Source organism: Mytilus galloprovincialis, chromosome 6, assembly GCF_965363235.1.
Source record: "Mytilus galloprovincialis chromosome 6, xbMytGall1.hap1.1, whole genome shotgun sequence".
Classification (NCBI taxonomy): Eukaryota; Metazoa; Mollusca; class Bivalvia; order Mytilida; family Mytilidae; genus Mytilus; species Mytilus galloprovincialis.
Window position 1 is genome coordinate 89,775,226 of NC_134843.1, and position 21,239 is coordinate 89,796,464.

Sequence of the window (21,239 nt, forward strand, 5' to 3'; positions counted from 1 at the left end):
CCTACCTACCTACCTATACTAGTTTTTGTTTGTAATTCAAGGTTAAAACACTAAAATTGGTGGTAAAAAAAACGCCAATAAGGGACAACAACTCCTAAAGGAGTCTTTCAATGTCTTCACTTATTTTGTCAATTTTTTGTGGATCTTGTATTGCTGATATTTTTTGCCCTTAATTGTTTCTTAAATTAAATAGTTTCTGAGTGGCTATGCAAACACATGAACATTAATTTAGCTCACACAAAACGGTAGATTTGTATTTTGGGAATGTCTTGCTAAAGATTGTATTTCAAGGGCAATAACTCATAAAACGGGTCATCAATGACGTTTTTGACTTTGGTAGGTCATCGGTTGATCTTGTTTTGCTATCCATCCAAGCTTAAACCAATTATGTTTGTGTTGCTCACACAACGTTGTCAATAAACATATCTATAAACAACATTGGTAACATTTGGCTGTATAGTTTCAGAAAGTGAATTTTTTATAAAGTTTATGATAATGAAAGGACACTAGGTTACAATTGACGTTTGACATGTGATGGGCCAAATAAGTTAAAAAGAGGAAAATGAAAACTTTTATTTCCTTTTTGTCTAAAAACCTTTATTTGTACTTTATCTAAAGAGAATGCTGTTAATGAGAGTGATGGTTGTTAAACATCAAGCAGGCGAATTAAATGCATTTTCAGAACAAGAATTTGAAAATGGATATGAATATGAACCATGCTTTGTTCTAGATTTCCATCTGTAAAGGAGCATAACTCTAGAACGGTTAGAGTGATCTGTATTTTGTGGTAATACACATTGTGTATAAGTTTGATAACATTTGGTTGAGGTAAACAAAAACCAATTTTGGGACGTACATATGTACATACGTACGGACAGACAGACAAGGGTAAAACCTAATGTCCCCTCTGCTATGACAGGAGCATAAAAATTGCAATTTTTCCATTTATAAAAGGACATAACTCTAAAACGGTTAAAGAGACACCACCAAAATTCAAAATTGATCTGTGTTTTGTGGTAATAAGCATTGTGAATAAGTTTCATAAGATTGGAATGAGGCAAACTTAAGTTAGAGAACAGAAACTAAATTTTTTTGCTATTTTTCTACTTATAAAGTTGCATAACTCTAGAACAGTTGAAGTGAAGCCACCAAAATTCAAACCTGATTTTTGGAAATAAGCATTGTGTCTAATTTCATAATATTTGGCAGATGCAAACTCAAGTTAGAGAACAGAAACCAATTTTGGGACAATCTCTCCACTACGTTAGGGCATAAAAAACATACCAATCTAACAGCACCACAGTTCCAAAAGAGGCCCAAATATCTCAAAGATTTTCATTGCATGGTATGTTGTCTATTTTTATGTGTAGAGACTGTAGAAAGGTTACCCGTGCTGATGGATTATGCTTAAATATTTGAAATATATTGTTGTATTCACACTTCTCTCATGTACTTTTTTTCTTCAGTTTTTACATTGTTAGAATCTGTTTGTCCTATTCATTTATTATTTCCAGCCAAATAATCTGAACAAATATCTGCACGTGCTTATTGGTTGTTTAAATGTATGATTTGTGGGTATGTTTGTTACAATAGGGTTTTTTGGGCAAATTATGACAGTAATTATGGGATTTCTGTTCATATTATAGTCTGTAACTTGCTTATATTACCAGCAATAAATAAACTAAATTCAGAGAGGTTTTCATTAATGTGAATAGCGCAACTTCTTGAGTATCACCATAATGAGAACTTGCATTCTTATATCAAATAGGAAAATGCAACAATTTAACTTGCCTAAATGTTAATTTTTCAAAGCAATAATAAATGCACACAATAATTTCTAAATTTACAGTATACATTGTGTTATGTAAAATGTAATTATTGTTTTAAATCATTAAATTTTCTGTACTAGAACCTACATCGACCAAAATATCCTGCTGATTATAATATACATATATAAATATCCACATCAGCCAGTTGAAATTCTCAAAAATAAATTTTACTTTAGAAGTGGACTAGTATAATATTTAAATGAGTAAATAGGTATAATTCACTTCTTTTATGTTGAAATAAATACCTGTAGTATAATTTCCATATAGATTTGGCAGGAAAAATCACATGTGACAATTTAAACATGAGGCTTATTCAACAGATCAAAACCTGTTTAAATAAAGAAAAAGAGAAATGTAAATATTTATTGATAAACAATGATGAATTCCTCATTTATAACAAACATTCTGACATCAATAACATCTCAAAACATACTTATCAATCACACAGCATTCAAAGGTTGAAATAGACTTAAAATGGTTGAAATAATCTTAAAATAAAGTGTTTTATGGCGAACCACAATATACTCATATGTAGATGAAATACTAGTAAAAGGCTGTGTTGAGAAGTATTATCTTGACCTGTTTAGAATGGTTTATAATGCTATTTAAGTTTCTATTGAGAAGTGGCATATGTCACCTCAAAATTTCTCTTTATTACAGTAATCTGTTCTACTTTCCATGACAAATATAACATCAAATTATAATTTTAGAGCTGAATAAATGTTTCTGAAGTACACTACATACAGTAAATACATCCTGCAGTAATGGTAACTTTTGACTGGCTGTCCTTAATTTTATATCATTTATATTTATATTTATAAGTCCTATTTCAAAGTTTTATTGCAACAACAACCTTTAAAATGGAGTAGGGTATGATTATGAGAAAGTATAGTTGAAGGAGGAAATTAAAATAAGAGGCATCAAAAGCTTTAAATATTTTTAAGCATATGATATCAGAGGAAACCATGTGAAAATACATTGTTTCCTAATATTTTCATAAAAATATTTTCCAAGCTGTGTATAAGACACAAAAATTACTGTCATGTCACAAATACGAAACATAATATATATATATATTTTTGATTATCACAATTCTAAAATACATGTATATGTTATAAATACCCTGCTTTACAAGACATATCAGAAGCTTTTCATGATATCAAATAAATCATAAATACTGCAAATAATATTCTTGCCTTTCCTCTCAGTTGAAAACATTTTGTATCTACTAATTCACTAAACACAAACATTGAACTGCTAAGGATATTTCAAATTCTGTTGGTGAACCAATTTAAAATGCAAGAAAATAACAACCATAATTTGTGATCTTTGCTACTAATTATCACTGACAACTTTTGGTCAGGTAAAGAAATAAACCTATTTATTATAAAATTGTTACTGTTTAATAAATAATTTCCACAAAAGTGATGCTCAAAGTTTATATGACTTATCATAGTGGAAAAAATTGCATTTCACATACATGTACAGTTATTGGTTTCAGATGTAATAAAACAATGCATTACTTAAATGTTTAAATTATTTATATTAAAAGTTAAACAGGAAGTAAAATCCAATACAGGTATAACATTTGAAAAATGCAATGCATATATAAACAGTTTGTGAGGAATTAGAATGGTGAACTATAAACAGAAATAAAGACATGGTTTCTACAAAAATGATACAATCAATCTTTATTATAACTGACAGCATGTATATACTATTATATCAATTAAAACTTACATTGCAGAACTAATGGACAGCATAAATATTGGATTTCATAACATAATACAAAATATTATCAATGGGACAATATATAATTACCTTTTTGAGAATGCATTGAAATTGATATTTCCTCACCTATTAACTGTTCTAAATTAAGGTTGTTAAAAGTAAAATGAAATTAAAATCTGAATAAGAATTTCCTTTGTAAGATTGCTGTCAGACAGATATGATACTTTAAAACCAAATACTGATCTAAAAATAAATAAAATTTGAGAGAAAACAATTTAAATCATATGGCACGTAATGAAAATCAATAAGTAACACTACATTGAAGTTGCACTCTATTTTAAAGGAGGAGAATCCTTAGGTCAGACATCAGAATGATAGTATTTCAGTCAACATATGTAATGATATAAAATACAGTAACCTTTTTATGCAGAAAATACACAAGAAATGAAAATTACTTTGAATTAATTTTGTCATCTATTCACAAATTGAATAAAGAGTGCATACATTTAGAAAATATTGTTATTGTTCTCTTTACAATAGAACTTTTTATATACTTAATGCATTATACAATTGTTTGGTTATAATTTGATCTTACTTATTAAAGGTTTTAATAGTTAGAGTATGGAGGTGTCGTATCTCCTTTACTATATAGAAGAATGCATAACTCTGTCAGTTACAGAATTATGTGTTTACTTGTAGAACAAGAAATTTGTTATATTAAAATTTGTTATAAACATGATAAAGTTTAAATAAAGAACAAAAATAAGGTGTAATACTTGTTAAAACAACCAAAAAAAATTTTAAAGTTCCTGTAAAAATGAATGTCATAAAATTTGCTGGAAGCTCAAAAAAAATATACTTTTTACAAATAAAACAGTAGCAAAAGCATGGACGGCAACAATCTGAATAGAAATAAAAAATTCAAAAACTTGGGACGGACCAGACATTCACAACTTTTGGATTAATTTGTGTCTTTTAATGACCCAATATTATGTATGCTTATTCTAATAAAAACCCATGGTGATACAAAAGGTATAAATTGAAAGTATATATACTGAATAGAAAGCAATTAAGATATCATTTTCTTATAATTAAATGATGTCTAGTTGTAGTTCTAACAGGAAGGATGATTATGTTGCAAAGACAAAAGATTATTTGTCTACAGGATGCATTAATATATATTGTTCCTCATACTTTTACATTTTTAAATGAAGTTAACTGTAAAATCATAATTTAATACCATAATTTGTTTAAAAGTTCACATCACATCACATTGAATATATATACTATGTTTGAAGTTGAAGTGACCATACTTTCATGGTAATCAAACATAAACCAAAATCTTAGCTCTCCATAGTATGAACATTTCAGCATGGTTCATATTTAACATTTGAAATACAAGTATAGCACTAAGATATTGCAACTAGGAGTATGTGCCTAAAACTATTGAGCAAGAAATCACCACAAAAATTTTGAAATTGCTTTCTTGTATCGACACCCCCTTTTAAGAATGCATTCCATTGGTTCAATGAATTATACATTGTATAAACTTTAATATTAACTCTCATTGTACAAGTTTTCCAAAATAGAAATGGAAAGAAAAAATACTGAAATAATTATATCTAAAATATTTAAAAAAACAGCAGTTCAATTAAATACAATACTATAACAAAAATATCACAATGCATTAACAAAATTATTATATAACTTTCTCATGATCTTATAGACTAGAGTTGTCATGATTTATGTGCATAGATATAGTCTCTATATTTCTGAGATTCCTATTGGTTGATCTTAGCACTGTGATCACATGATTAACATGTCAAAGATCACATCAAATCTCTCAAGGTTTTATTTTCATTAATAAATTTGTTACTTCGAAAGTGAAAATAAAAAACTTTGTATCATAATAGCCTGTGACATTGTTTAAAGATTACAGCCCTTTTATCAAATCTGCAGTTCATTGGATACACATAGGTAGAATAAAGTCTCTTTTTTACACTTCAGCAAACCAATGAATAGTTTATATTTAACTTAATTATAGATCAAGCACTGCATCAGTTAATGATATAACAAAATTCATATGACTGAAGGTGTTTATATCAAATGGAATCACATGTGCGTTATAATTTCAGGTTTTGTGTATTAATGGTCTAAATATTATATGTTTGCTTTTAAATCAATGACAACTGAAGATATTACATTTCAAAATTTCCTATTCTGTCAGCGTAGACTGAAACATTTTAATCTCTAACAACAATAACACAAAAATGTCATTTTCATAATGTTCTATATACATTATCTATAAATACATCAAGAACACATTAACAAGTCTCTAGTCCTGTGATTACATATTTATCACAGGGAATGTTTCAAACATTACTTTGGCACCATATAAATATATATATAGCAAATAGCAGTGACAATTTCTTCACAACCTTAATCATAAAAATCACAACTTCACATAAATACAACAAGTATGATCACTAACAAACAAACAGCTTTCACAATCATAATTCAGAATACAGATAACTTTAGCTTTAAGCAAACATCTGTCATGGGCTGTTTTCTAGCTTTACTTTTTGCAATGGGCCAGATTTCCACTCAGTTTAAAGTATGGTTGTTGGTATATCGATGGGCCATATTTTCAATCAGTTTCAATTATGTCTATTGGTATATCAATGGGCCATATTTCCGATAAGTTTCAAGTATGATTGCTGGTATATCAATGGGCCATATTCTCAATCAGTTTCAGGTATGGTTATTGGTACATCAGTGGGCCATATTTCCAATCAGTTTTAAGTATGGTTATTGGTATATCTAAGTCCATAATAAAATGAGTCTATGATCACATGATATAAGTACTTGAAGTTTGTCTTATCTCTCTGTCAGGAGTAATCCAATCTCCTTGTATGGGACTGTAACCACATCATTCTATAAAAAAATATATAACAGTGTTTTATGACTTACATACATGTTAAAATGTCTTTTAAAGGCAGATTCTTAACAAAAATCTGACAAAATAAGTCAAATAAATATATAAAATATCCCCACCTTCACTTTTGTACTACTATTGGAATTGAGAATTGAACTAGGTAAAATAACAAAGGACTAAAGAGCAGAAAACATCCAAGGCTATCAGTTGGTCTTCAGCAAAGCTAGAAGTGGTGAATTAATATGTCCCCTTTAGCACATAAGACAAGAGATAATATTCCTTCATCTACAACTGCATCATCAGGTAGTGTTTATCATATGTAAAGTTTTATTTATATCCAAGCTGTTAAGGAGGGGTTAGTGAGACTATTACACTATTGTAAATTATACTCAGGGACTCTATCGAAATGATTCACACAGGTGTTGGTTCACCTCATGGAATTTAATTTACTATTGTAAATTGTAATATTGAAGATTATGTCCCGTTTTAATACCTAGGACAGAGATAAGATTCCTTCATGAACCTCATCAGGTAGTATTCTACAAATGTGTGAGCTTTAATCAATATCTCTCCAGTCTGTTAATTGTCCTTAAATGGCACATGGACAGACAGGATGATTCCTATATGCCTGTAAAACTTGGTTCATGGGAGTAGTATTAGAGCAACTTGTACTTTAAAATTCTAAATTTCCTAATCAAATTTAGATAGTTATGAAATTATTAGACCTCCTATAAGAACATAGTTATCATAATCCTTCAAGATTTTCACCAGTTTTGAAGCAACTCTTAAACCAATTATAAGTTAATGTAAAGTTTTATATAAAATTTTTGAGTTATAATAATATAGGGTTATTACATGAATATTGGGGAATATTGTCCCGAGTAGAATTTTATATTGCACGAGCTTGCGAGTGCAATATATGTCCTACGGGTGACAATATCATATTTGAAAGTAAAAATTGGTTTAAACTAAGATTTAAACGTTGATGACGTCATGAATTTTGAAGATTTATTGCACGCTAACTTTTGGTTACGTTCTGTGGGAAATATTATATTGCTATACAATAATAATAATTATAATAATTAATAACTTATATGTAATAGAAGTGATAATACTGAATTACCCATTAAGATTAGAAGGCTCTGATGCCACCTTAGCTTTGAGGGTTGTCTGGAAAGATGTCATAGTATCTATCAGCTGTTGACGTTCTTTTCCCTGTAATTGGAAAAAAATATTAAGATGTTAAATTATCTAGCATAACTATATTTTATTATACGGTGCAGTTCAGTGTATACATATAGGTGCACCTAAGACTTATGACTCTGCTTTGTTCAAGTGATAAAACCAATAATTGGATAATATTGTGTGAAGACATTCATAACATAGTTTTATTTCATAAAATCTCCTGTTTGTATGGTTTCATTCTCACTATTTTGTGAAATGTGTGTCCAAAATTAGGGAAACCCCTGTTTTGAAAGTTACTCAAATGTCCATTTATTTCGCTCATGCCTTCCTAAAATAGCTTATTTTGAATAAGAGAAAGATTTAATACAACGCATAGATGCCAAACTCCTTTTGATGCAAAACTTTAGAAGGAACTATAGATCATGAATTATATATAAATCTATTCATACTAGTGTTTTATAAATGACTTTCAAATATCAAAAGTTCACTTTAAAATTATTGTAACTTCATAATATCATGTCCACATTTCCTAAAATGGTATAGTTACTTATCCACAACTTTGTTTTTATTGTTCTGAGAGATACAAGTAATCAATTGTTATAGTGTAATACTATAAAATGCTCTATGCATACATAATATTCCATCAAACTTGACCTTAATTGAAAACAATATTAATTTTTCAAACAAAATAAGCCAGCCTAAATTGAAAGATTAACCTTGAAATGTTGAGACAAACCTTTCCGGTGCTGAGTTTATTGATTGCTGTAAGGATCTGTGATCGAGACTGTGTATTTGATATGCCCAATTCTTTTAGATCTTGGTCAGTTAATGTAAGAAACGCTTCCATATCAACCTAAAAATAAAATAAATAAAACTGAGAGAAAAGAAATATATATCCCAGCATTTCATAAAATAGAAAACATTAACTTGGCATATTTTTACAAATGACATAAGGATAAAAACAGTGTTACAAACTTCAATTCTAACTTGAATATGGTACTTTTCAACTTTCCCAACATTAAAATGATTTGGTTAAAGATGACAAACTAAAATTAATGAATTAACACCAATATCATATGAGAACATGCATTTAAGGCCAAGGCTCTGTGTTGAAGGCCGTACATTGACCTATAATGGTTTACTTTTATAAATTGTATATTGGATGGAGAGTTGTCTCATTGGCACTCATACCACATCTTCCTATATCTATATAAGATACATTTTATGGCCTTCCTTGGTGTTATCATTTTATTTTTTTATATAGTGTAATAAAAAATTTTTTAAAATACCTCTTGTTCTTCAAATATTGGCTGGTATTTTTCTAATGACAGTTTCGATAGAATTCCTGACAACTCTAAAAAATAAATTTAATGAATCATAATGAAAAAGTAGCATAAAGTGTAGACATATTGTATAGACGCCTGTCTATTGTTTATATGTTAAGCTCAGTCTTTTTTGTTACTTTGTTGCCGTCTCACTGACATGTAACTGACATCTTTTAGATATAGAGAAAGCGAATTACTCTTTATTCAGGCAAATATTCAAAACAAGAATGTAAAAGAAAGAAGAAGAAACACTGAAAAACCAGATGCTTTAGAGCCTGTGTCGCTCACCTTTGTCTATGTGCATATCATAAACAAACGACACAGATGGATTAATGAAAAAAAAAATTTTTTGGTGCTGGCAATGTCTTAGTAGATCTTAATTTACTGAACATTCTTGCTGGTTACAATTATCTCTATCTATAATGAACTTGGCCCAGCAGTTAAAATATTTGGTAAAAATTTACAAAATTTACAAAATTTATGAAAATTGTTAACCAGGTGCTCCGCAGGGCGCAGCTTTATACGACCGCAGAGGTCGAACCCTGAACAGTTGGGGCAAGTATGGACAAAACATTCAAGCGTGATACAGCTCTGAATTTGGATTGTGATCAAATTTTTGACATTACATGGGTTTTTTTTACACAAAACAAATGTCAAGATTTTACAAATCAATTAAAGATTTCTTCTTCAAACTTTTTAAATCTAAAATTAAATAGTTGACACAGCATAGGTTTCTGACACAGAATGAATGTGGTCTAATGAACTTTAAAGTTTTTTTTTGCCTTTGAGCAATTCACTATGCTGTTGAATATTAATCCTCTCAAAAAAATGTTTGAAGAAATTTTCTTTTTATTTATGAAATCTGAAATGAGAAAAATTTAACCCCCCCCCCCTTTTTTTTCACATCCCTGTTTTCCTTTTTCCAAAACTGATATCAATTCAAATTTCTAATGGAGTTTGCAACAATAACTACTCTTTTAAATACATCATAAAATATTAAAATGTAAAATAAAGTGCTTGTTATCACTGAATGGTAAAGATTGGTTGGTAGTAAAAGTGAATATACATTGTTTATTGTATAAAACAATAAAAATGAACCCTGAACGGTTGGGGCAAGTATGGACACAACATTCAAGCTGGATTCAGCTCTAAATTTGGATTGTGATTAAATAGTTGACACAGAATGAATGTGTTCTAATGAACTTAAAATTTTTGTTTTCTCTTAGAGCAATTCACTATGCTGTTGAATATTAATCCTCTCAAAAAAATGTTTGAAGAAATTTTCTTTTTTATTTATGAAATTTCAAATGAGAAAAATTGAACCCAATTTTTTTAATCACATCCCCCTTTCCCTTATTCCAAAACTAATCTCAATTAAAATTTCTAATGTAGTTTGCAACAATAACTGTTCATTTAAATACATCATAAAATATTAAGATGTAAAAAAACTGCTTGTTATCACTGAATGGTAAAGATTATTTTAATTTATCAGTTGGTAGTAAAAAGTGAATATACATTGTATATTGTATATAACAAAGATTTAAGTTGATTCTGGACAAAGAAAGATAACTCCAATTAAAAAAAAATCTTGCTATTGCACAATATTTTGCAATTAGATATTTCTTGCTTACTATTCTGGACAAAGAAAGATAACTCTAATTAAAAAAAAATTTGCTATTTCACAATATTGTGCAATTAGATATTTCTTGCCATTGCGCAATACTGTGCAATTGAAAAGACTTGCTATTGCACAATACTTAATATAATAATTTTAGATCCTGATTTGGACCAACTTGAAAACTGGGCCCATAATAAAAAATCTAAGTACATTTTTGGATTCAGCATATCAAAGAACCCCAAGATTTCAATTTTTGTTAAAATCAGACTAAATTTAATTTTGGACCCTTTGGACTTTAGTGTAGACCAACCAAAAATGATGAATCTACATACACAGTTAGATTTGGTATATCAAAGAACCCCATTTATTCAATTTTTGATGAAATCAAACAAAGTTTAATTTTGGACCCCGATTTGGACCAACTTGAAAACTGGGCCAATAATCAAGAATCTAAGTACATTTTTAGATTCAGCATATCAAAGAACCTAACTGATTCATTTTTTGTCAAAATCAAACTAAGTTTAATTTTGGACCCTTTGGACCTTAATGTAGACCAATTTGAAAACGGGATTAAAAGTTAAGAATCTACATACACAGTCATGACAGTTAGATTCGGCATATCAAAGAACCCCAATTATTCAATTTTGATAAAATCAAACAAAGTTTAATTTTGGACCCTTTGGGCCCCTTATTCTGTTGGGACCAAAACTCCCAAAATCAATACCAACCTTCCTTTTATGGTCATAAACCTTGTGTTTAAATATCATAGATTTCTATTTACTTATACTAACGTTATGGTGCGAAAACCAAGAATAATGCTTATTTGGGCCCTTTTTTGGCCCCTAATTCCTAAACTGTTGAAACCAAAACTCCCAAAATCAATCCCAACAGTTCTTTTGTGGTCATAAACCTTGTGTCAAAATTTCATAGATTTCTATTAACTTAAACTAAAGTTATAGTGCGAAAACCAAGAAAATGCTTAATTGGGTCCCTTTTTGGCCCCTAATTCCTAAACTGTTGGGACCTAAACTCCCAAAATCAATACCAACCTTCCTTTTGTAGTCATTAACATTGTGTTTAAATTTCATTGATTTCTATTTACTTAAACTAAAGTTATTGTGCGAAAACCAAGAATAATGCTTATTTGGGCCCTTTTTTGGCCCCTAATTCCTAAACTGTTGAAACCAAAACTCCCAAAATCAATCCCAACCGTTCTTTTGTGGTCATAAACCTTGTGTCAAAATTTCATAGATTTCTATTAACTTAAACTAAAGTTATAGTGCGAAAACCAAGAAAATGCTTATTTGGGCCCTTTTTGGCCCCTAATTCCTAAAATGTTGGGACCAAAACTCCCAAAATCAATACCAACCTTCCTTTTGTGGTCATAAACCTTGTGTTAAAATTTCATAGATTTCCATTCACTTTTACTAAAGTTAGAGTGCGAAAACTAAAAGTATTCGGACGACGACGACGACGACGACGACGCCGACGCCGACGCCGACGCCAACGTGATAGCAATATACGACGAAAAATTTTTCAAATTTTGCGGTCGTATAAAAATTGACTATAAAGGGTGATATCTCCTTAAGGGGCCTATTGACCATTTTGATTATGCTGACTTATTTGTAGGTCTTACTTTGCTGTACATTATTGCTGTTTACAGTTTATCTGTATCTATAATTAAAATTTAAGATAATGACCAAAAGCTGCAAAATTTTCTTAAAATTACCAATTCAGGGGCAGCAACCCAACAATGGGTTGCCTGATTGGTCTACAAATTTCAAAGCAGATAGATCATGACCTGATAAACAATTTTCTCTAGTGTCAGCTTTGCTCTAAATGCTTTAGTTTTAGAGATATAAGCCACAATCTATATTTTAACCCTATGTTCTCTTTTTGGCCATGGCGGCCATCTTGGTTGGTTGGCCGTGTCACGTGACACATTTTTGAACAAGATACCCCAATGTTGATTGTGGCCAAGTTTGGTTAAATTTGGCCTAGTAGTTTCAGAGAAGATTTTTGTAAAAGTTACGAACTACTGATGCAGGAGGACGAATGGCAAGTGACAAGAAAAGCTCACTTGGAGCTAAAAATATGAATTTAAGTAAAAGTTGGAATAATGCATTGAAAATAATGTTCTTATTTCTTCTCTAGTAGTGGTTTTATTTAATATATCGTTGACTGGATTGGCAAGTTGGCCTACGAAGTTAAACCAATGTATCACTAGCCTGTTAACAATTAGGTTGTGAGTTGAGTCCTGCACATGGCAGGTGCATTGGAATCCAATCTTACTTGACTAGGACTGTCATTTATTTTACTAAAGGTTGGTGGTTCTTGGCACTCTTGCTTCCACCCTTTATAAAATCTGGTTGACACAAAATAACAAACAAATCAATTAATTATTGAACAAAAAAATATCAATTCTGATAACAAAGTTAATCCACATAGGATTTATACTGACAATAGACTACAGATATTTTTGTCTATGTCCTTTTATTTTAGAAATACGTACCAGCTTGTGAATCATGTTCTTCTAATGAACCTAATAATGGGTGGTGGTCATCTGGATACTGTAAAGGTATAAAATATATTGGTTAGAATATCAAAAATCTGGATATTGTTTATCACTGAACTGTCAACTATGTATATGTAATGTTAAAATATTTTTTCAGAGATTGGACTAAAGCAAATATTATTAACTTTTAAAACATCCATTAAAAGTTGGTTGTCATTTCATAAATATAATTATATACAGAGTAGATGTTCACATATGTCACTTTAGAATTCACAATTCAAGTAGAACTGATTCTCCAAATCCATTTCAATCTTTCCTTGAAAGAAGTACCAAGGGACCTAGGTTTTAACTTTCCTAGTATAGGTTATCTTATGATAGTTAATTTTAGTGTCTTGGTGAACATGTGATTTTATAAATGGAAGATTTCTTACCTTTCCTGGTGTAGGTGAAGGTGAGGGTGTTAGTGTCGATGTTGTACTCTCTTTAGAGGATGTACTGCGACCATGTGATCTTATTGGTGTGACAGAAGAACTACCACTTGTTGAACTGTTTGGGGACGTAGTATTAGACGTGAACACAGCAGATATAGGTGGTTTCCTGAAATTATCAAAAAGTCAATTTAAAAAAATAAGAAGATGTGGTATGATTGCCAATGAGACAACTCTCCACAAGATAACAAATGAAACAAAAATACCTTTTGATGTTAACATGTTTTGGCCTTTTTCAAGGTGTTGTTAACTGTTATCTGAGATAAATTCAAACTGTTAACTGTTTCCACACCACTGTGTTAACTGTTATCAGCAGTTTTGCATTAGTTTTTAACTGTTTTTGTCAAAATTGAGGTGTTGTTGACATGTTAATGGACCCCTCATGATATTGCAATTTACTGCATAAATCAAGGAATTCCTGGAAAATCAATATCTTTTAAATTGTAATGAACATTTTATAAGTATAACTGCTGCTCCTACCTTGGCATCAGGTTTTGTCTAGTCGGTGTGTATGGTTGTACAAATATTGGTGTTGGTCTGTTGGGAGTGCTGGAAGACTCTGATGAAAACAAACCATTATGAAAGTCAGCTGTAAAAATAAAGACAATATATACATGTAGAAAGATATAAATAGATGTTCATATAGACAACAGATACATTTATCATTCACATAAAAATGTAGTACAGAGATAGGTGAAATGAAACCAGGGGTCGAAATTGGCGCTGGTCTGTTGGTCCAAGACCATTAGAATTTGCCTTGGACCAGTATATTTTGTCAATTGGTGGTCTGGCTGACCAGTAGAAATTTGTCAATAAAACTCACTAATTGCATCGCAATATTGTTTTTTTTGGCAAACAAATGAACCTGCGAAATCAATTACAGGGTACTGTCCTCCAAACGACCTAGTCAGACACCCTATGGGCATCATGAGGATGTGATAATGTGGAAGACAATGTTGACATTTTTTCTGTCCTCGATTTTGATAAAGAAAATCATCAAGATAACAAAGCCTTATCAAAATCAGGATTGAGACTCTTCTCTTTTTCTTATCTAACATATGTCTGAGATAGCATGAAAATAAAAGTAAAAATCTAACATTTATATTAGTGTTTGTCAAATGAATGTCTATTTAACAGGATCAGTTTAGTATTTGTCATATTAATGTCATTTTTATAGGACCAGTAGATTTGCAGCCGGACCAGTAGATTTTTCAGTCCACTGGTTCGGCTGGCCAGTACACAAAAAAGCTTAAATTCCACCCCTGAATGAAACTATAAATTTTTACTTTTAGTTCGCATATCTGATATGATATGTACATGTATATATGATGATGATGCTTTCTGCCAGGGACAAACGAGATTAGTCTAATTCTGTATGCAAAGGTAAGCGATGCTCTCTAGCTTACTATGTCTTCAACTAGTTCTGTGTGGTTTACAGACTCAACTGCATTGTAAAATTGTTGTGCAGTTTGCTATAGATATATACATGATATACAATATTTTTTTTTACTTTCAAGTTCCATCTCCTTTTTTCACCATCTAAATTGTTCTTAGCAGGACCATTTATTATATGGATATTTATAGATTATCGTTGGTCATCTCAACGAGATTTATTTTCTCGCTTGAGCCAGTACAGTAAAAGTGAGAAAAGCAAGCGAGTTGAGATAACCATTCTAATGCAACATCGTTTATAACGTTCATTTTGATTGGATTAAGTCAACAATTTTCATGGCATTAATTCACAATTGATACTATGAAAACATATGCGCAATTGCAGACGACGTATGACAGATTTCAAATGTAAGATTTTATAACGTTGTTTTCTGTCAGTTTCATTAGAATGAAGATAACAATATTATATTTCAAGGTTGGACGGTATCAATTTGTGATTTGATGGTGGCAAATACCTGTTTACTGAATCCGCTTAGGCGTCACCAGTAAACTCAATATGGACCATCAAATCACCAATTGATGTCGTCAGAGCTTAAAATTCAATACAGTTATCTCCTAAATGATAATCTGTTTATCATGTTTATCGCTTTTTTACCTATGACGATGATGTTAATTTCATTGACAATGGCACATGAACCCTTAGTTTCTACCAGGCCACAATTAAAAATATTTCAGTTTGCCCAAACCCGACCCATGATGACTGGGTGTGGGTAGGTAGGTAGGCAAATTCTTTTTTTTTTTTTAGAATTTGCATGAAAATATTAAAAGATCTTTTTTTTCCGTCAAACTTTTGTAGAGAAAACCAAAAGCCATGAATTTAAAACCTCTATAAATAAATTAGTCTACTCAGGAACATATATATTAAGATATACTGTTCCCAGGTCTACTATATGATTTGTATCCTGAGATGTTTATAACACTGACAATTGCTAGCTTTGTGAAAGGGCTGGTGGATTTATGAAGTGATTTTCAATAGTTCCATCAACACGATGTTTGTGTAAAAAAAATATCAGCTGATTATGTAATGATTAAATTTGTTTGCAGTTTTTAAATCCTATTTCTATTAAAATAGATTAAATGTCCTAAAATATTTATATGAATTATTATCTACCATCCTTAGTTTGTGTCTTTTTTGTTTTGAAAACAAATTTGTATTTACATTATCACACAGGTAAACTAATTTGGCTATAAATAGATCAAAGCATGTTCTGTAGAATCTCCAAACTAAAAACGTATTTGTTATAATTTTATTTCTTTAAATAATCAAGTTTAAATTTTTGAAAATAATCATTATCGATAAAATATAATTGCACAAAGTTAACGTTTTCTGAAGACCATTTATTTTTAGGTCATGGTTCTAGAGGCTTCCTCACAAATATGTATAAAAATCCAATATGGCGTCCATAACATGTTTTTACTTTTGCACATGTGAAAAAAATATTTCTGTCAAAAGTCAGATTTCTCTTGTCAAAAGGGATTTATATTGCAATAAATTATTCAGAGGGAGTTACATTCAGTTAAGATTATATTTCTGATTCTGTGAACAATTATAGTTTTATCAAATTCTCCCAAACAGCAACGTACTGATCTTGTCTAATGAGACTTGTAAATTTCAACTATTTGAATAAAAGGGCATCTAATTTACATGATAAAGAAAGATTATAATTAAAGACAACAATTTATCAAGAAATAATTCCTTTTTATTCAGTAAAAACAAAATCTTCTTGCAAGATTGTAAATTCGCAACTTCCGGATCCATTTCCTGTCAGAATAACATTGAAAATATTCGATTGCACATGGTTTTGAACAAATCTACCTGAATATTCTTATCAGATATTCGATAACACGATGAAATTAACATTGAGCATATAGGTAAGGGTTTGGTAGTACAGACAACTACAGCGTAAAAAAAACTGTGCCACTTCACATGTTTTACTTCTTTACGTTCGTTAAATCAGAAGATAAAAACAGAGAACATCGAATATCGATTAACTGCGTCTTTTATACGCTTTCTTTAAATCTTATTCACAGTTACTTTCAAACGCAAAGACGACAAACATTAAGTTTTGTACGATGACGGAGCGGACCCAAAAAAAATCCGAAAAAAAAAATTCTTCAAAAAAAACGTCAAAAAAAGAATTTGAGTCGGCGGTTTTATTTTGGGTCGGTCGCGTTTGGGCAAACATACAATCTTTTTATTTTGGCCCCAATAATTTTTTCATATCACTCTTCTGTGCTGAGAAAGGAAATTATCAGTCAGTAATATCAAAGTTAAATTCGTAAAAAGAGCGATAACTGAACATTATCAAAGTTTTTCAAACAAGATGGTGTTGCTCAGCTGCAATCTCATTGAATGGGAACAAACCTGAGAAGAATTTTGGCAGCAAGTTTGAACCAGATGCTCCGCAGGGCGTAGCTTTATACGACCGCAGAGGTTGAACCCTGAACGGTTAGGGCAAGTATGGACACAACATTCAAGCTGGATTCAGCTCTAAATTTGGATTGTGATTAAATAGTTGACACAGCATAGGTTTCTGACACAGAATGAATGTGTTCTAATGAACTTAAAATTTTTGTTTCTCTTAGAGCAATTCACTATGCTGTTGAATATTAATCCTCTCAAAAAAATGTTTGAAGAAATTTTCTTTTTTATTTATGAAATTTCAAATGAGAAAAATTGAACCCAATTTTTTTAATCACATCCCCCTTTCCCTTATTCCAAAACTAATCTCAATTAAAATTTCTAATGGAGTTTGCAACAATAACTACTCATTTAAATACATCATAAAATATTAAGATGTAAAAAAACTGCTTGTTATCACTGAATGGTAAAGATTATTTTAATTTATCAGTTGGTAGTAAAAAGTGAATATACATTGTATATTGTATATAACAAAGATTTAAGTTGATTCTGGACAAAGAAAGATAACTCCAATTAAAAAAAAATCTTGCTATTGCACAATATTTTGCAATTAGATATTTCTTGCTTACTATTCTGGACAAAGAAAGATAACTCTAATTAAAAAAAAAATTGATATTTCACAATATTGTGCAATTAGATATTTCTTGCCATTGCGCAATACTGTGCAATTGAAAAGACTTGCTATTGCACAATACTTAATATAATAATTTTAGATCCTGATTTGGACCAACTTGAAAACAGGGCCCATAATAAAAAATCTAAGTACATTTTTGGATTCAGCATATCAAAGAACTTCAAGATTTCAATTTTTGTTAAAATCAGACTAAGTTTAATTTTGGACCCTTTGGACTTTAGTGTAGACCAATTTGAAAACAGGACCAAAAATGAAGAATCTACATACACAGTTAGATTTGGTATATCAAAGAACCCCATTTATTCAATTTTTGATGAAATCAAACAAAGTTTAATTTTGGACCCCGATTTGGACCAACTTGAAAACTGGGCCAATAATCAAGAATCTAAGTACATTTTTAGATTCAGCATATCAAAGAACCTAACTGATTCATTTTTTGTCAAAATCAAACTAAGTTTAATTTTGGACCCTTTGGACCTTAATGTAGACCAATTTGAAAACGGGACCAAAAGTTAAGAATCTACATACACAGTCATGACAGTTAGATTCAGCATATCAAAGAACCCCAATTATTCAATTTTGATGAAATCAAACAAAAGTTTAATTTTGGACCCTTTGGGCCCCTTATTATGTTGGGACCAAAACTCCCAAAATCAAACCCAACCTTTCTTTTATGGTCATAAACCTTGTGTTTAAATTTCATAGATTTCTATTTACTTATACTAACGTTATGGTGCGAAAACCAAGAAAAATGCTTATTTGGGTCCCTTTTTGGCCCCTAATTCCTAAACTGTTGGGACCTAAACTCCCAAAATCAATACCAACCTTCCTTTTGTAGTCATTAACATTGTGTTTAAATTTCATTGATTTCTATTTACTTAAACTAATGTTATTGTGCGAAAACCAAGAATAATGCTTATTTGGGCCCTTTTTTGGCCCCTAATTCCTAAACTGTTGAGACCAAAACTCCCAAAATCAATCCCAACCGTTCTTTTGTGGTCATAAACCTTGTGTCAAAATTTCATAGATTTCTATTAACTTAAACTAAAGTTATAGTGCGAAAACCAAGAAAATGCTTATTTGGGCCCTTTTTGGCCCCTAATTCCTAAAATGTTGGGACCAAAACTCCCAAAATCAATACCAACCTTCCTTTTGTGGTCATAAACCTTGTGTTAAAATTTCATAGATTTCCATTCACTTTTACTAAAGTTAGAGTGCGAAAACTAAAAGTATTCGGACGCCGGACGACGACGACGACGACGACGACGACGACGACGCCGCCGACGACGCCGACGCCAACGTGATAGCAATATACGACGAAAATTTTTTCAAAATTTGCGGTCGTATAAAGACCATTGATAATATGTTTATTGCTACTGTTCCTAAGACATCCTTGATATTAACATTGACAACGGCACATGTGTTTGTAGTTTCTAGCAATGATTTCCTATCTCAAGCAAGTAGCATGATATGAAAAATTATTACAAAAAAAAGGTTTATTTTGACTCACATCATTATTTCATTATTGAAGATATCACCTGAATATCAGTACACAAACTGTATAATAAACGTTGTCATACCAACCAGACAAAGTCAGCAGCTTCAGCGGTAGGCTTATGAGAGATATATACTGTATTACATGTTATTTCTTAATAATAATAAAATCACCTGAACTACTTGTGGTACCATTAGTAAGCCTTGACGAAGATCTGGCATGGATCATTGGACTAGCACTCATATGTGTGTGAGACCTGCCTCCTAGTAGTGAAGTCTGAAATTTCAAATTAGTCAAACTTTAAAGCTTATAACATGATTATTGAGTACTGTAAATTCAGAAATTATTGCAATGTTTTTATTATTGCGAAAAAAGCTACAGGTTAATAAACACCATAATTTAAAATTGATAATTTAAAATTGATAATTTTTTATATGAATTTAGCAGGACTTTATTCAATATTGCAAAAATTAAAATCGCATTTAGGCTCAAATGACAAAATCACAACAATAAATGCACCCAATAATTTCTTAATTTACAGAGAATGATTATCATTTGACAAATGCAACTGTCATAAAATACTAAACTTCCACTTAAACATGATGTTAAAGATGCTATTATTTTCTAAAGGTTTATCTATTTATTTACTGAGTAAATGCTATTGTAACATATCTATTTATTTCATTGTTTTGTCCATAAAAGTTTACCTATTATGTCAAATAAAATATTCACATTTTGGATTAACTATTTTTGGCTAACATGGCTAAGGGATAATGTTGAAAAATGGATTTTTTAGCTTAAATATTACTTAATGGCTACTTATAAACTTAACTATAATTATCACGAGGCCATGTTTTATATTTGAAACTCAATTCAAATCTTAATTTGTTACTTACCACTGAACTAGATGAACCAGGCCCTCTAGCACTGACTGGTTTCCTGGTGGAACCCACTGTATCTAGAGCAAAGCTAGGTGGTGGTAGAAATGGAGGTATGACTGGTTTCAAAGTGTCATTTGACATGTTAGAGCTGGGAGGATTTATATCCTAAATAGAAATAAAGAAAACATTTAACAAAAGCTAGTACAGATAGAGTACACTGAAACAAATGTAGTGTATTTAATTATGATATAGCAGTTCAATTGGGACAGATTATTGGGTACAGGTTAAATTTGGAACAGATAAACTGTTTTAAGATAAAAAGTATTCATCTTTGTGATATTACTCTAAAGATGTATTACCACCAACATTTAGCACAGAATTCACCCTTATAACAGTGCTAGGAGCATGCAGAGAAATCTTGAACTTTTAGGCAAGTGTGCCATTAAAATGAGGAACATGTTTTGCTCTGATAATTTTTATGTGAATGTGTAGTGATTTTGTGTCTTGTATCTATAAACTATGCCCTTTTTTCCCTTGTACTTTAAACTTCTTTCTTAATTTGGAACACAATCTGTACTGATAATCTAAATCTTTGTACTCAAAGATTGAAAATATGCAGTCACAATATTGTTTTTCAAATGATCAAAACATGCATCTGGTGAACAATCTTTATAGAACAGATTATACACACAGTAATGTTCCCCCTCCCAAATTTAATTAAACTATATT

The 21,239-nt window shown here is 30.6% G+C and overlaps 1 protein-coding gene across 1 annotated transcript in view; it reads right to left on the reverse strand.

The window, feature by feature from the left end:
* Positions 1 to 2,177: 2,177 nt before the first annotated feature.
* Positions 2,178 to 21,239, reverse strand: part of LOC143080659 (ankyrin repeat and SAM domain-containing protein 6-like) — a 41,695-nt gene continuing 22,633 nt past the window's right edge. The window contains exons 10-18 of the mRNA XM_076256628.1: positions 20,526 to 20,675; positions 19,803 to 19,905; positions 14,107 to 14,215; positions 13,570 to 13,735; positions 13,136 to 13,193; positions 8,970 to 9,034; positions 8,417 to 8,533; positions 7,619 to 7,710; positions 2,178 to 6,494 (exon numbers count right to left, since the gene is read on the reverse strand). Of these exons, the coding sequence (XP_076112743.1) occupies positions 6,449 to 6,494; positions 7,619 to 7,710; positions 8,417 to 8,533; positions 8,970 to 9,034; positions 13,136 to 13,193; positions 13,570 to 13,735; positions 14,107 to 14,215; positions 19,803 to 19,905; positions 20,526 to 20,675 (906 nt within the window). The 3' untranslated portion in view covers positions 2,178 to 6,448. The remainder of the gene's footprint in view (positions 6,495 to 7,618; positions 7,711 to 8,416; positions 8,534 to 8,969; positions 9,035 to 13,135; positions 13,194 to 13,569; positions 13,736 to 14,106; positions 14,216 to 19,802; positions 19,906 to 20,525; positions 20,676 to 21,239) is intronic.